The sequence below is a fragment of the Streptopelia decaocto genome (genome assembly GCF_964273445.1).
Source record: "Streptopelia decaocto genome assembly, chromosome: 4".
NCBI classification, from domain to species: Eukaryota; Metazoa; Chordata; class Aves; order Columbiformes; family Columbidae; genus Streptopelia; species Streptopelia decaocto.
Genome location: NC_138658.1, coordinates 18,982,825 through 18,998,871, shown reverse-complemented (window position 1 = coordinate 18,998,871; position 16,047 = coordinate 18,982,825). Strand labels below are relative to the sequence as shown.

At 40.6% G+C, this 16,047-nt stretch overlaps 1 protein-coding gene across 2 annotated transcripts in view; it reads left to right on the top strand.

Moving 5' to 3' along the window:
- The first annotated feature begins 3,361 nt into the window (after positions 1 to 3,361).
- The window catches only part of ELF2 (E74 like ETS transcription factor 2), a 38,117-nt gene continuing 25,431 nt past the window's right edge, over positions 3,362 to 16,047 (top strand). The window contains exons 1-3 of one of the 2 annotated variants that reach the window (XM_082051413.1): positions 3,362 to 3,502; positions 10,936 to 11,130; positions 12,089 to 12,254. In XM_082051413.1, coding sequence (XP_081907539.1) covers positions 11,059 to 11,130; positions 12,089 to 12,254 — 238 coding nt within the window. In that variant the 5' untranslated portion in view covers positions 3,362 to 3,502; positions 10,936 to 11,058. Of the gene's footprint in view, positions 3,503 to 10,935; positions 11,131 to 12,088; positions 12,255 to 16,047 lie in introns of those variants that run through there. The other variant, XM_082051416.1, reaches the window with a different exon arrangement.

Here is a 16,047-nt window from a genome sequence, read left to right as displayed (position 1 = left end):
CTCTGGAGTTTTCACCAAATAGTCCATACGTTCTGCAAGTCTTTCCTAGGAAGGAAAATAAAAACTATTTACACCTGTAGAGTCCCTGCTACTTCATTAATAATGATTTACAGAATGGACGGACTGACAGAAAGGTCATGGGACCCCAACTCCCTTATTTCTTCTGGGTCATTTCTTGGCCATTTCTTCTGGGTCTGAATCAGTGTAACTTTTCCCTTTCATGTGAACACCAAAGGCAGTAAGCTCAGCATATAGAATTAGATAGGCTACAGTCTTTTTGAGGGCCAACCGTTAAAAAGCAATGTGGACTGCAGCTTTCTATATGCAAAAGGGGCAGAGAAGCATCTGTTGAACTGCTGACCCCGTGCTATTGCACAGCAATATCCCAGCAAGAGCAGTTTTGAATTGACTGCAGGTCTACCTCTTGAGTGGCTGAAAAGGGCCACCATTCTTCCATTCTTTTTATTTATTTATTTATTTTTTCCTTATATCTTTTTTCTTTTTCCCTTTTCTTCTTCTTTCATTTTTGTTTTTTTTGATCCAAATCCCTCCGTCATTTTGAAGTTTAATATTTTTCAGCACAGTTTTCCCACTAGCTTAAGGTAAATCAAAAAGAGCTGTTCCTAAGAGAAATACAGTTTTCTATAGGAAGAATTAATCTAGTTTCATTAAAAAACAAACAAACACCACAACAATTACAAAACAAAAAACAAACGAAAAGCAGCAGCAGCAGAGGAAGAAATTAAGATGCCATTGTGATTATTGGAAGCCAGTGCTGTTTTTCTGTGCAGAGAAGCACAGGCCTCTGCATTCAGATGGCACTTGGCATGGCCCCTCCAGAGAGGTGCTGCTGAACCTCCCTGGAAATGGCTGCACAGAAGCAAAAGCGAGAAGTGGCAGGTACATAAACAAACTGGATTAGGGGAGGCAGAAACTTTTGTCCTGTGGCATCCAAACAGATTGTGGAGAAAAACTGAATAAACAGGGGACTGCATAGGCCAGGTGGCAAGAGAACAAGCGTCAGCATTACAGAAGGGACTACTTAAAGTCTCTCTCCAGAGCACCTGTAAGTGGTGGCCGTGTGACCTCATGTCCAGTGGCTCCATGCAGGAGCTACCAAGATGTCCAAGGCAGCTTTGGTTTATATGGCTTTTGTTGAGCTGACAACGGGCCTATATTTTGCAATAAGCTGTCTGCTCTTCTTCTCCATGAAGAGTATCATGGCAAGAAGTCGTCTTCTTTTTCTGAATTTTAACTTGGGCCCATGGAAATAATAATAAGGAAAAAAAAAAAAAAGGAAAGAGTGAGCAGTTCAAGGCAGGACTAATTAAGCATTAAAGATGAAGTTGACAGCACTTAGGTCTGCCAGGCTGCAAAGGAACTGGTATCAAGGTGTAAAACTCCCACCCAGCCAGGCTTATTTCCAGTCTAAAACACAGCAATTTCTACCAGGAACCCTTTAATCTTTTCCTCCCAATATCCTACCCTTTTCTTTATTTGTTCTTTTCTTTGTTATAGGTAGTCTTCATTTATTTTATATTGTCAACTGCTATCTCAAAGTCCGAGGCCTGTAAAATGTGAACTCCCATCATCCACTGTCTGTGAGATCTTAACTTTACACCTTTCCTATACAATTTGCATTCCTGTATGTTAAAACATTAAAATAATTACATTTTCTAATATGCAAACACTGAACACTATTCTATAATTTCTAGCAGCAATGTGGACGTCAGCTATATTGTTAATAAATTATATTTTTTCCCAGGTAGTTCGGTACTTCCTTTTAAAGATATATGAAAGATCAAAAAAAATCACTCTCACCTTTCAAAGAGCAGACAGGCAACTGAAATTTGATATTGCTTAGTGTAAACTAGTAGAAAATTCTGTAATTAATGACATCCAAGTGTATGCCTTATTAAATGTCTGGCAGCTTAGTGTGTGGTAAGACCTCAATTTTGCTATGATGTCTGCTTTATTACAAAGTGACTGCTAAGTTTAAGTTTACATCTCAGTAGTGGCCACTTACAGAAAAAGGCTGCTGGTAGCACCATCTATTATTAATATTGCCTGACATGTTTTTGGAAGGAAAGAGTCTCCAGTGTTTCCATGCTCCAGGGCACAGGCCTGATATTTTTGGTGATTGTCAGGGAGATGTGTGTGGCATTCCTCGGGCAAATGACTGCCCATATTATAATATCCTGGAAAACTGCAATTTGTACGTAACGTATAAAAGCCAGTCAGATTCTAGGGCCTAAAGATGCCCAAAAGATTTCATTTCCTTAGGAAAGGAAGCTGATGCCCCAAAGATGCAGAGGAAAGAAATGTCCAGTTCAGATGTACAAGGAGCAGGAGCCAGAGCTGTGGAGTTGTGGGTGGGAATACATTGAAGGCAGAAACTGAGTCTTGGAAATCAGACGTGGTGGAGGAGGAGACGAACGGGAGTGCCAGGGGAGCAGCAGACGTGGATGCTCAGATGGAAACGGAGGTGTAGCAGAGAGGGGCTTTCGGGCACGTGTCTGGGTCCTGCCTGTGTGCTCCAGCTGAACAGGAGCCAAGTGTCAGACTCGTTCCATGGGCAGGCACAAGGGGCCCAAAGCACTTTGAGCAGAAAACCTTCAGTCCGGAGTTTCTTTTGAGCGAGGGGCTTTGCAATGCGGTTTTTTTTTTGGTCTGTAATGAAAATGTAATGCCTCCTGCCCAGCTAAAGCTCTTCTGCCTATTACTGGACGTTCAAAGGACAGGTGTAGTGGTTAAAGCCCGGTATTTGTAGAAGAGACTAGTTCTGTCCTAAACCTCTCTATGTACTCGATACATCCTTTTTTATGAGCAGACTCTGACAACGATATATCTCATATTGACAAGGGGATAACAAACGCTGCATTAAGAATTTGGCCGATTTCAAAACCTCTACAGGAGGCGGCTGCGGCTGAATAAAACTTTGAGGTGACGTTTCAGCCAGTTCTGTCCGCCTGTGGCTCCGCAGCTCCACAGGCACAGGGACAGCTCACTCTCTTACGTACCAAAATTAATTGCAGGAAACAATCACCCCTCTGGGGCTGTGCGCAAACGGCGGGAGAGGTTTTTTGGAAGGAGGTAGCTGTTCGCCCTTTCCTGACGCTGAGCGCCACCGAGGCCCCGTCTGCCAGGGGCTGATTCGCTTCAGCGCTGGGCACAGAGCCCGGCACCCCCGGCAGCGGGAGCCCCGGGAACCCCGTCAGCCGGGCCGCTCCCACCGCCGCTCCCGCGGAGCCTCCGCCGGGCCCGTGCGCAGGCGCGGGTTGGCCGCGCATGCCCGCAGCGCCCCCGCGCGCCGGGAGGCGCGAGCATGTGCAGAGGCGGCGGCGGCGGCGGCGGCGCGGGGGGGGCCGGGCCGGGCAGGTTGCGCCGCTGCGCCCGCCCCTCCCGCCGCGGGGCGGCCCTGGCTCTGCCCGGGCGGCGCCCACCGCCGCCTGCTGCCGACCCGGGCGGGCGACGGACGCGGCCTCCGGGGCGCACGGGCACGGTAAGGGCGCGGCGCCGGCTCCTGCCGCCGCGGCGGGCGGGACGGGAGCTGACAGGCGGCCCTGCGAGGGAGGGAGGGAGATAGAGAGGGGCTGAGCGGGCGGCCGCGCTGCGAGGGGGCGCGGGACCCGCCCGGCCCGGAGGCGGCCGCCGGGGAGTGTGTGACGGTCGCGGGGCGCTGGGCCGGGTGTTGCTCTGGCGGCACCCCCGGCCCCCCCTCCCCAGCTGCACTTTCGGTTTCGCGCGGGGCTCGGAGCGGCCGTTGGGCCGTCCCGCTGCCCCCGCTCCCCGCACCGCGCTGCCGCCCGCCGGCCGAGCGGGCGTTGGGGGCGGCGGGCGGTTCCCGGCGGCTGTCAGGGTAAACACGGCCCCGAGGCGGCCGCGGCCTGGCGGGCCGGGCCCCACAGCCCCTCCCGGGCCGGGCAGCGCCGCGGGGGCAGCGCCTTGTTTACACAGGGCGTCGGGAGAACATGGCAGCCCGGCGCGCTGGTCACCGGCTGTCATGCGTGGGGCAGCCCCGCCGGCCTGCAGCCTCCCCTCCGCCCCTAAAGCGCCCTGCGCCTTGCTCTGGCTGCACCCTTGCTAAACAGCTTAAGTCTGGCAAATTTTTGATTGCACTTCACCGTGCCTGTAGAATGTTGTACTGGGTTAGCTCTGGTGTTTGTGTTTATCTGTTGTTGCCTTTTTGGATGTGTTCTCTCATGGATTTTCTTTTTCTCACTTAAATAATTCAGTTCTTCATTCTGCATGTTCCCTCCATTTACGGCTAGTCACTGTCATGTTCCTTGCGACTTTTTTTAACCATTTAGCTTCTTTAGCAAAGACTGCTAAAGCTTACCAACTGACAGTATAAAAACAGTCCATCTGTGATAAGATTTCCCCATCTGCTGAGTTCATCTCTGTCAGGCTTTGAAGCTGCCTTCCTTCTGAGTGTGCTGATAATTGTTTACCTTTGCAATTTAATCATAAAGCTTTTTGGCACTTTGATTAGTGGGTGTGCATCAGACTTTGAGAGCTTCCTAGTTAGTCAAGACAAACACGGTGAAATAAAGTTGACCCCAGGGATATCCGGGTATAAGCATTATTCTCAAGACTCGTAAAAACGATGCTCTAATGATAAAATTTGAAAGCAATTCAGATGTCTCTGTGGCCTAAAAAAAACCCCCAAATTAGAAATAGCATGTTTGCATGTTTTGTGCTAGAACTTTGAAATGACACAAAAGTAGTTCCTCCCTTTCCCCTCACTTAATCTCTGATAGTGGACAGGATCAGTTGCTTTGGAAGGCTTCTGGGAACAGCATAGTTACTTTGTATGGCATCCTCTTTCTGTCTCTCATGATTCAGTAATATCTGGTTCAGAAGGTCCTGTGGACTGTAGCTGCATCTTTGTGTTTAATAGTTGTGTAAGCTATTCAGGGGTTTTCCTCCATAAAGCTGTCTAACTTAAATATTACAATTTACTCTTTTGACCTCTAAGAATATCCTATAAAATGAATTACACAGCTTTCGTTTGTGTTTTGTTTTGAATGTGCATCCTCACTATGTTATTTAGTCTGTATTTACTCTTTTATTATGTAAAACGATGAATAATTGCGCTCTACTGTGGCTTGTGGGGGAGTGGAAGTGGATGTTAAGGACCAACAATTGACACACTGGAAAGAAGAGTGCTGATGCAAAGCAGGGGTACGGGTATGAGACTTCTGTCAGAGGAAAGAGAAGGCTTCAGGGGATCTTTAAATAGAGAGCAGTGGGAAGAGAGCCTGTTAGTATGATGAAATACGGGAATGTCCAGGAGAAGCCTGCAGGAGCCACAAAGCTTTTTGCAGAATGTTAATAGTTTTTCAGTTATTAGAAACTATTATGTTTTCGGGCTCATCAGCTTTAGCTATTTCAGAGTTTCAGAGCAAACTCTGGATGGTCAGATTACAAAATTAAATATGTATGGAAGGAGTTACTAGTTTCATACTGGATTTGGTACGTCATTAATTTGATACAGTGTGATAGTTTCTGTGTATTCAGCAATAGAATTATTGTCTTGTTGTATGTAAACTACTGAAGTATGATGTGGCCAGGAATAATTATTTTGACAATTCCTGATCTTGTTTTCCTTTTCTACAATTTTTAGGGATTCATGTAATTTATAAGGTACTATAAACTGCATGGATTTTCTGTTTTGTCCCCCTGATGTTGTGGATGCAAAGATTTGCTCTCTATCATCTTGAGTGTACCCCTGATTCTTTAGCTATTTACAAGGTTTTTTTGTTTTTCTGTCAGCTTTTGCAGTAACTTGGTTTTTCAGATTTAGACTCATTCTGAGTTTCAAAAAGAAAAAAGTTAATTCGCCATTTCTTCTGCAAATACCAGTGTGAAACAGTTAGCCAGCGCGGTAAAAAGTAGCTGGGAAGATGTCTTTAAAAGGAAGTTTCAGTTGGCATAAAAATTTTATTTTCTAGGGTGTGCTATGAGCAGTTTACATGTATCAGAGTGACAGTGACATTCACTGGTATAATTGAGGTGCTGCCTATGCAAGACCACCTTTCTACCCTTAGGAAGCCTTGTTAGAGTCACTGGGATTCCTCAGTGACTTTGGCCTGTGCGTTTCTGTACGTATAACTAATTTAATTTTCAAGCTGACTTCCTTAGCTTTTTTTTTTTTTTTGATTAAACCAAAGAAAGGCCTTTTTGAAAAAAGTTCTGTGTGATGCTACTGCTGGCTGCAGTCCCACTCTTGTGGTTGCATCTGTGTAGGCATCCGCGTAAATCTCTCCTCAGGATTTGGGATGCCAGCTGAATAAAAGAGGGACATTGTTCCGAGTACTCTTAGGTTTCTTCTGAGTGCTGTGGGAGCAGCTGCCTCTTGTCACTGCTGCCCCATCTTCTGCATGTTTGTCTTGTTTTCGTGTGTGGGGATGAGTGTCTACATATTTTTTTTTTCAAGCATTGATTTTGTTTGTTTGTTTGTTTTATAATTTAAATAAAAGTGTACTAAAACCATCTACAGATTTATGTTTAGTATTTTGTTTTGAAGCCAGTCCTAAGTAACTTCACTTTGAGTCTGGCCTAGTAGAGGTGACGCTCTGCCATCCTTTTGACACTGTTTCTTCAATAATTATTTTTAATTCTGTTGAGCTGCATGTTTGCTTCTCTATAAATTCGATAGGCAGTTATACACAGGGGATAGATTTAAGATTCTGGTTTTTGTGTGACTACTATGCATTCATCACAGCTCTGCTTTGCAGTGGGTTTATCCCTCTCCGGTCACTGCTGAAAATGTAAAAGGACGGTTTGGATTTCTTATAGGCAGACACTTGTATACATGTAGGCCATATAAAGATAATATTAAATACATGAATAGACTGTGTGGTATTTTGCAGCCTTTATGACAAGAGCCCTGTAGCCTCTGAATGCCTACATGCTGTAATTGGTCTTCTTGACCAGTGAAAACTGTATCAAAAACTTGAATCTTTGTTGTGTCTTTTGTAGCAATAAACAGACACTTCTTGCTGTTGAGGCAAAGAATGTGGCTTCAGTATTCAGACTTGTAGTTTTGTTTTTTTTGAGGGTAGGAGCACCTAGACTTATTTTTATTTTCTCATGAGATAGGTATAAAACTAATGGATGACGCAGCAAAGCTGTTTTCCCTATAATAAGGGACATTCCATATGTTTCAGAACTAGTTTCTCTCTGCATTTTCCGTGAGCAGGAAGAACAGGAGTGGATGTCAGATCTGTAACAAAATGACTCAGTCATCTCTTTTGGAAAGATTAGATTTTTTTTTTTTTCTGCTCCGATGTAATTTCATATCTTGCTTTGTTGTATGCACGTGTCAGAGGGGAATTAATTTTGTAGTGGGTTTTTTGTGTGTGTGCGTGCGGGCTTTTCTTTCTTTTCTTTTTTCTTAAGGCTTCATGTTGTTCTGTAATTCAAAAATGGTCATATGTTGAACTTGCTTCTAAGCTGGCTAATTGTACCACTGAGGATAACCTGGTTTCTTACAAACCTGAATTCTCTCTTCCTTTAAGAATCGAATTGTCTTTTGGCCTTTTTGTCTCAGCCTTGGGAAATGTGAATTTTGGAACTGATTTCTGCACGTGGCTGGGCAGTCTCTTCCTTTTACAGAAGTCAGATTGGTTGTGACTTGCTAGGGAGGGGGTGGGGAACTGATTCAGTATTCTACTGAAATTTGAAGGAGGAGGAGTGAAAAGGCTTCCATGAGGACAAGCTGCTTGGAGAATGGGAAGACTGCAAACACTTGGCTGCTTCATTTGGAAGCGTGCGTCTGCTGGAGTCTTATATACGCTTGGGTGTGTTTGTGTGTTTGTTTTAACTTAAAACTTCTAAACCAGAATGAACTGAAACTCTTTTTTAAGTTCTCACTGGCTGGCCAGCGGGTTTGCCTTTTTTCCCCACTCTGTCAGGTTTTTGAAGAGGTTGCTGAATATCAAGACTCTTGGTATGAAGTTAAAATCCTGTTATATAAAGACTCTGAGTCTTTCATTTATTCCTTGCCTAGACTGTTCCGTGCCATCAGTTCAAAGATAGCGTCCTTTTGATGAATGCTAAGATTTAGCATCTTACTCATTCTTCTGTGTGTTTTCCCTTGTACAGTTCTTACTTACTATGAATTACTGCAGGAACTGGAAAATGAGGATTATAATTTATATTTGAGCATTGCCCTGTCTTCACTTGTGTAGGTAATTGGTAATTCATATAGAGATAAATCAGCGCAAAAGTCATCTAAGCTTCTTGTAACCTAGGAGATGAAGAAATAGTTTTTTTGACATAATCTGATCTAGTACACAGTATTAAGTGTTTTCAGTTGCTACATTTTGGCAGCTGTTTTGCCACCTCTGTGGGGTTGTAGTACATAAAATATGAACATAGAGTACACCTGGTCTAGTATATGATTGTTTATTTGCATTAATGTACTGCATGAGAGCTAAATTAGCTTTGTGACATTCTTAAGCTATGCAAAGGTACTACATGAAGCGCTGTATGTTCTTACATAGATATAAGTCTGAGTTGCAGGAATAATGCTGATGTTTGAAAATGGTTGGAGGCTGTGCTTCCAAACTTGGATACAGTTTCCGTTATTTGGACTTCTCTTTTGGGTCATGGTTGCTTGGCAGTATCCAACTAACATGGATATAGATGGAAAACTGTAGAAAAGGAAAAAGTCTGTTTCCAGTAAAAGTGATTTTTCTTCCCCCCCCACTCCCTTTCTGATGGATTATTTTGTTGTATTCATAAACTGCTGCTTTTCTACGTTATGTATTTTTAAATTCAAAAAGACTTTTGAAGTAATATGGTAGTTGATAGGCAGGTAAGGAGTAGGCTTTTTGTGCTAAAAGCCTAGAGGGTGACAGGTGTGTATGGCTCCAAGGATGCTTGTTAACTGCTTTCCAGCTTGAATCTTGTTTGGTGAGCAGTGGAGGTCTTTGCTTTATTATTTATCCAGGAAAATATTGGTAATCAAAAAATTATGCCAGCTTTACAAATGAAGCAGTGGAAAATAAAGTATTGCTGTGTTCCGTCGTGTATTTTTTTTTTTGTGCTATTACAAATGAAATGGTTTTAGGTACGTGTCATGCCTTTTCATGTCGAGTGCCTGTGTAAGCAACAAGCATTAAGTTTTTTTTCTAAATTGCATTTTTTTTTTTCCTTTCTTTTGGGATGTATATTGTGCTTATTCTGCCACTACTATGACAGTGATTTAAGATGATCTCATATTCTTCAGCTTTATATCATGAGGATTAGTTGCCTAGAAGGCTGCTATTGGAATTGATTCTACTTTTTGTGTGTAAGGGTAAAAAATATTAATATCTTATTCTGTTGTGCCAGGTTGGTTTATTTGATTGTTTATTTATTTATTTATTTTTGTTTGGTGTGTTTTTGTAGTAACCTGCCATTCAGGGTTTGGCTGCTGACTTTTTTATGCTAAGTTGATATGGCAACATAAGTGATGTATTTCTGAGCATATTTTTATGGCATGCTGAAGGATCCGTAATACCTTGATATATTATACTTTTTAAAGAGCTTTTGCATAGCATTTTTTGTTGTTGTTGACTTTATTGCTTAGTTGATATCCAGTTAGGGAGAACAGTAATTTTAATTTTTACTAGTATACCTAAGCTATTATGCATATAGAGATTTCCATGTCTATAGGAGACCCAGTTGCTCTGCATGAATCTGACTTAGCTCTTCCTTGTATGCGCAGTATTAATTTAGTTTAAGCTGACTGCTTGCTATTGAAAAGCAGGCTTACTGAGTTTACCCACTGGAGTAACTGTAAAGTTTTTTCTTCAGTATGTGTTGGAAGATCCTGTTTTCTTGCAGACCTCTGTGCTGGCTTACTAAATGGATGGATTTTATTAAAAATGTTGGGCTAAATTCTGTGTTCTGTTACAAAGGATTGATCTCAGTGGAGTTACTTGCAAGGGTAATTGATATCAGATTGGGTTCTTAGGTCTCACGTGGAATATGTGCTTTCTGTTGTACAACTAAGAAGTAAAACTTCTTAGTTTGCATCTTGAAGTAGTAAACTGCTCCTCACAGCCTAAGGTTTATGAACACAGATTATTTGTCTCTTCCAAAGACAGGATGTGAGTAATAATATTTATTCAGAATAAATAAATAGCAGTTGTTTGGAAACAAAGCTCTGCTGTTAATCTAGTTTTAAAGAAATTCACGAAGATGGAGGTTATATATCTTTACAAGTTCAATGAGTCCATGGCATACCTAGTTTAAGGCATTATGATGTGGAACTACTATATGTTTGACTCATAAGAATTTATTCTCTAGCAAAAAAAAAAAAAGGAACTGCTACAATACTTTTTGTTTCAAAGAGGACAGTAGGTTAGAAATCAGGTGTGTATTTGTGAGATGTGTATTACATGTGCATTGCTTTAAAAAGGCAGTGTCTTTGAAAGCTTTATGACACTAGTTATGAAATTTTATAAAACTATAGCTTTGTGAAATTACTATGAAAGTAATAGAACAAAGAAGAAAATGTAATTTAAAAAACCCCTTCTAATTTAATAAGAAAACAGTGACTTTAGAAAAGCTGTACTAACTTAAACCTATGTATGTCTCAGAAAGTTAGTTGATGTTTCACTCAATGAAAAATTAATGATTTTGGATGACAGAAAATACATAAGGAAATTATTTGTTTTTAAAATTGTGTGAAAATTAACAAATTGTAAAGAACCAACCTGAAATTGTTTTATTTTAGTATTAAAAATTAGTGTGAAACTTGTGTTGTATGGCAGTATTCAGTGTTAACTTTACCAAGGTCAGCATATTCTGTCACATCTGTTGCGTTCACTGATGCTGTCTTTTGCTGTAGGGGTGTGTAGCATGCAATAGCTTTCATAAGCGTTGGAAGACTTTTGAATGTAAACTATGCGAATAACTTAAAATTATTTTGTGTTTCAGCCACCTCTGCCTAGCTGTTTAACAGAAGTGGATTGTGAATTTAAGCCTTTGATAACCTCAGGCTGTCAACATTACTGTCTTCGGCATAGATAACAGCTCTCAAAGCTCTTCAGGGGATGCACCATGACATCAGCAGTGATTGACACTGGAGGCCCTGGCCTGGAGTTCGACAGCAATGGCATAAAAAATCAAGAGGTTAGAAAAATAAATAGCGTTTATTTACTAACAAACTTTACGCCTTTTATCACCATTTGAAAGAAAAATTCACTGTGAAATTGCTGTGAAAGCAACTGAAATGGACTAGAGATTTTTGTGTAAGAAGAAAGAGAGCAGCCCATTTTTCAAATATCTTCTATTAGAAGATTTTACTATCACAGAGAAGTAGAAGCAGTGAGTTTTGAAGTTTGCAGTACAACTGTAGGCTGGGTTTACAAAATTAAATTCTATACTAAGCATCTCTTTAAAGCAAAGATCTCCGTTGTGTCTTGAGGTGTAGAACAAAATGAGCAGAACAATACAAGGACGGTTTTCAAAGTTAGCCAATGCAATGTATTTGCTAATATTTTGCATTCTTATCAACAAATAATAACATTCTACTATCTTGTAGCTTGTAGTAAATTGAAACTGGCAGTGTTCCACTTCTTAACAGATTAAATATGTTACAGACGTTTTGATCCTTAAATAAGTAGAGATAGGCGTATGGGCTTTGAAGTAGCCAGCTCTTTTGTGATGACTTAGATACTTAATCCAAAACATGAATCTTCATAAGATACAGGTCACATATAGGTATGTTGCAGTACACACACGAAGACTTGATTACATTTCATGGAGCAGAGGGAGAAGAAACACCTCCCACAGCTGAATGTCATAATTAGAAATCTTGCTGTTTTCCCAATATCTTAAAGCTGTCTGATGCTTTAAATTTTAAGTGCTTGAAATCAGGAAAATGTCCTTGAGATTCGGGAAGGTCACTCAGGTGGATGATAAGCTACCTTTATTGTTTTTAATCTCTTGCTTTAGAACAAAGTTCCCTTGAAAGTCTTTAAAATTATCATCATTATTCCATAAAATATGTAAGAACATAAGAGGAAAATATTGATGTAGAGTTCAACAGTGCACTGTTTAGAGTGATTTTTTTTTTTTCTTTCTGTAGGAAAATGAGCCAGTGTCTGAATTCCCCGCAGTGATTGTGGAGCCAGTTCCTAGTGCCAGACTAGAACAGGGTTACGCTGCTCAGGTCCTGGTTTATGATGACGAGACTTACCTGATGCAAGATGTAGCAGAGGAACAAGAAATTGAGACTGAAACTGTGGAAACAGGTAGACTTACTTTATTTTTTGTTTTTCCATGAGATTTTCCTTTGGAAAGATTTTACTTTTGGAAGTCTGTGAGGAACGTGACTTTGTATTTACCCACAGGATGGAGATCCTGACCTGGGTTCACATCTCTTTTCTCTAAACTTAGTCTTACTTAGTCTTCAGTGGTGAGGGAGTTGAGGCATGACAGAGTTGAGGCTTGGCAGGTAAAAATGTCTCCTTAGGTTTAGGGTGCTGTGCTGTAACGCCATGTGTTCTCAAGAGTAGGCAGATCTTCATTAATGTCTTTGTTATCTGCTTCTGCAGGGGGTTAACAAGACAACTACACTTGGAGTTTTTAAAAATCAGCTAAGCCAGGAAGCTGGTTAGAATTTAGTTTTACAATGTGTCTGAGCCAACTAACTGCAGGGCAGCAGACAATATGGAGTGTGTTTCTCTGTTTACTGTTTTCCAAATCTTCCCCCTTCCTGGGAGCTCTGTCCCTTGCTATGCTGCCCTTTGGGTCCAAGAGCAGTTTTATTGCTGGTTTAGCGGCAGGACCTTGTGTCTGGGGGGAATGGAGTTGGACTGTCCTTTTATGAGCAAAGTGTCTGACAGATTGAAATTAACTCAGCTATATGGTAAAATAACAAGTTACGAATGAAGAAAGGAGTAGAGCTTCGGTGTTAAAGCAGCTGACCTATTCAGAGATAAGCGTGTATCTTCCTGTACACCTCTCTCCAATGAATGCCATCAGGAGCTTTGAACTTTGTGAGAGGGGCCCAAGTCTCTTTAAACTGTTGGAAGAAACAAAAGTTGTGCTCCTATGGGAGCTGAACGACATCTGACCGCCAGGCTGCTGCTGTGCTGTAGTTGCTGTTGTCCCTCCTGCTTGCTTTCTTGTGCTACTACGTATACTTGTTGAACTTTTTTTTGCCATTTCAGTATGCTAATTTTGCAAGAAAAAATAGCAGGGAAACCCTCAACTGTTCTGTATTTTTGTTGGATTAACTTTCTGCTGGATTAGTGTGCTGACATGGCTGAGCCAAGGGCCTGCTGAGTGCTGGGGTGGGGAAATACCTGGAGCTGCAACCAAAGGGAGGATGGGTCCTGTTTGGCACTGGATACTGAACTGGTGAGGCCGCTCAACTAGAGCATGGGTAGCTTATGTTTTTATCCTTGGGCTGCCTAATTTAGAGTTTGACTTCATTATGTCAGGCAAGCAAAACGAAGCTGACAGACTCCTCTCTCTTAACTTTTCGGCTCAGGAAATACATTTGCATTCCCATCAGATTAGGTAGATTTACGTTCAGATTTATCCCTAAACAGTGTATGCAATTGCTTATACATGTTTCTGAATCTGGATGTTAATCTCCTGTAGCACTGCATCAAAAATCACATGCATCAACTTTGTAAGATGTATGTGAACTAATGGTTCGGGTTTTGTGAGAATACTTGCAATTGCAGTTTACTCAAATATGCTTAGAATTAAATAAGCTAGTTAAAAGTTCAGCAAATTCAGGTAAAGAAAATATATGGAATGTGTATTTTTCTTTTAAATTTTTGACTATGGTAATAAAACTGTTAAGGTTAAGGTGAGAAGTGAGGATGTTCTTCCCAGGAAGCTGAGATTTGTAAATTAAACTTGGTTTGAAAAACTTTAAGAGCTTACACTTTGAAGCCTTTTGTTTTCAGAAGTGTTGGTTTTTAAACATTAAGTATGCTGTTTCTTGTAAGATTTTGGTAGATTAATGGCTAACAGAACAGTTATTTTGGGATAAAGAGCTACTGCAAATGAACTCTGTTTTTAAGTATCATTTTATGACCATAATAAACTGGTGGAAATTACAATTTAAAACCTGTAGCTCTTCTGTGGAATTTTTTTTTAAGCTACAGCTCAAACAGTCAATCATGTAGTAACTTCCAAGTCTTGATATCTGATAGTACAGTCTTAAAATCTGTAGGACAATTTACATAATACTTTGGTGAGTTAAGATATGTGTCTTGTCTGCAGATAGTTTGGTGGGGGTTTTGCATGTGTTTTTTTAATTTCACAATAACTTTCACTTTAATATGTCCTTAAAAATGTAGTGTAACAACATAATAAACTATTAAAATCAGTTCAAATATTTAAAACCTTGTTTTAATAGTTTTGATATTAAAATTAAAGTGTGCTAAAAAGCCAATTTACAGTAGCATACAGGAGAAACAAAAATCTAATGAGAATTTTTAAAGCTACTAATGATTATTATCGTTTGTGATTCCAAATGGTCTTTGGGGAGAGAGGTAATCTCCCTCTGCACAGCCTTTCTCATACTCCAACTTTTCATTACTATTTTTATAGTATATGCGCCATTAATCCGGTGCAGTTTTTGTGGTGGAAATATGCATGACAGCAAGTAACGGTTCTGCACAGAACTTGTATCTAGTGTGGGTGGAAGAAGTGCTTGGCTTGGCCTGTTCTGAGGCAGGCCTGTGGGGCACGTATTTTGACTGACAGGTTTTGGCACTGCCAAGTCTTCCCAAATTCATTGCTTATGCAGGGAGGTGAAATGGGTGGAGAGAAAGTACGAAAGCCCCAAGAAACATTCTTTTTGTTATGTGCCATTATTAGCAGTGAGTTGCAGGAGCATGAATCTGAGTGCGTTTTTTATATTTTATTTTTGTAGTGGAAGGGAAGAGATCCTGGGCTGTGGGTAGGGAGCAATTTGGTATTGGAGAGGTGATAAAAGGTGCCGTGCTAATGAGAAAGCAGACTAAAGCAGAAACAAGTAAAGAATGTATAAAAATGTTTATTTAAAGAGCATTTTAAGATGCTGATTTTATGAAGCACATACATGTTATGCTAATGATCCTAATTTAAATAGGTGCAACAGTTTGAGTTCTGTGCATCTTGGAAGAAAAATGAATTGTTGTTAAATTAGTATCTGATTCTACTTCATAAATGTCAGAATTGCTACCAAAAAATTCACATTATCTGATAAATGTATAGTAGTTGCATCAAGAATGACTAGACTTATTACCTTTTGTAGTTCTAGACTATACAGACAGCATGGTAAATACAAAAAACCCACCTTAAAGAAGCCTTGGTGGTATTTGAAATGATACCTACCCACATAATATAATCTATGCCCGGTTGTCAGTATCTCTACTGTTGGCCGTGGGCCTGATTTCTTTTTTTTTTTTCTTGTGATGGTCCATTGGCAATTCCAGTGACTGCTGAATTATGTGCTTTTCAGTGTTACAACATATATATTCCAAGAGCCCCAAGCTACTTTGCAGTTAATTTCAAGTTGCATAATTTAGTAAACTGTAGCATTATTTTAACCTTCAGAATTAAGGATACTTTGTGATAAATGTACTGGGGAAACTGATGTGGTAAAATTTAATTAGGACACTAAAGAGATGGTCTATGCTGTGCATGGAGTCGTTCCATTTGTGGTTTGGTATTCTGTGACTGGTTTTGAGGCTGTGTGGTCTGCAAGGACTGTCAGTGCTGATCCAAGGGCAGAATCAGGACACATAATGTTTTGTATTAAACTTCTCACATTTATGAAACCGCTATTCGAAGAACATAGGACATAGAATCGTTATAAATAACTATATCTATAAATATTGATGAATTTTTAGTCAATTCTAGTGGTATTTGGGTTTTTTGCCTGTCTGACTCCTTACGATCTGTTTCCCGCTAATCTATCTTGATTCGTTAATCAAGGATCATTAATTACAATTAATTCTTTAACTATAAAATTAATCCATTAACTGTAAAAGTAAGACCCAAGAGTCTTTTAACAAACCAGAAAGACTCAATGATTCA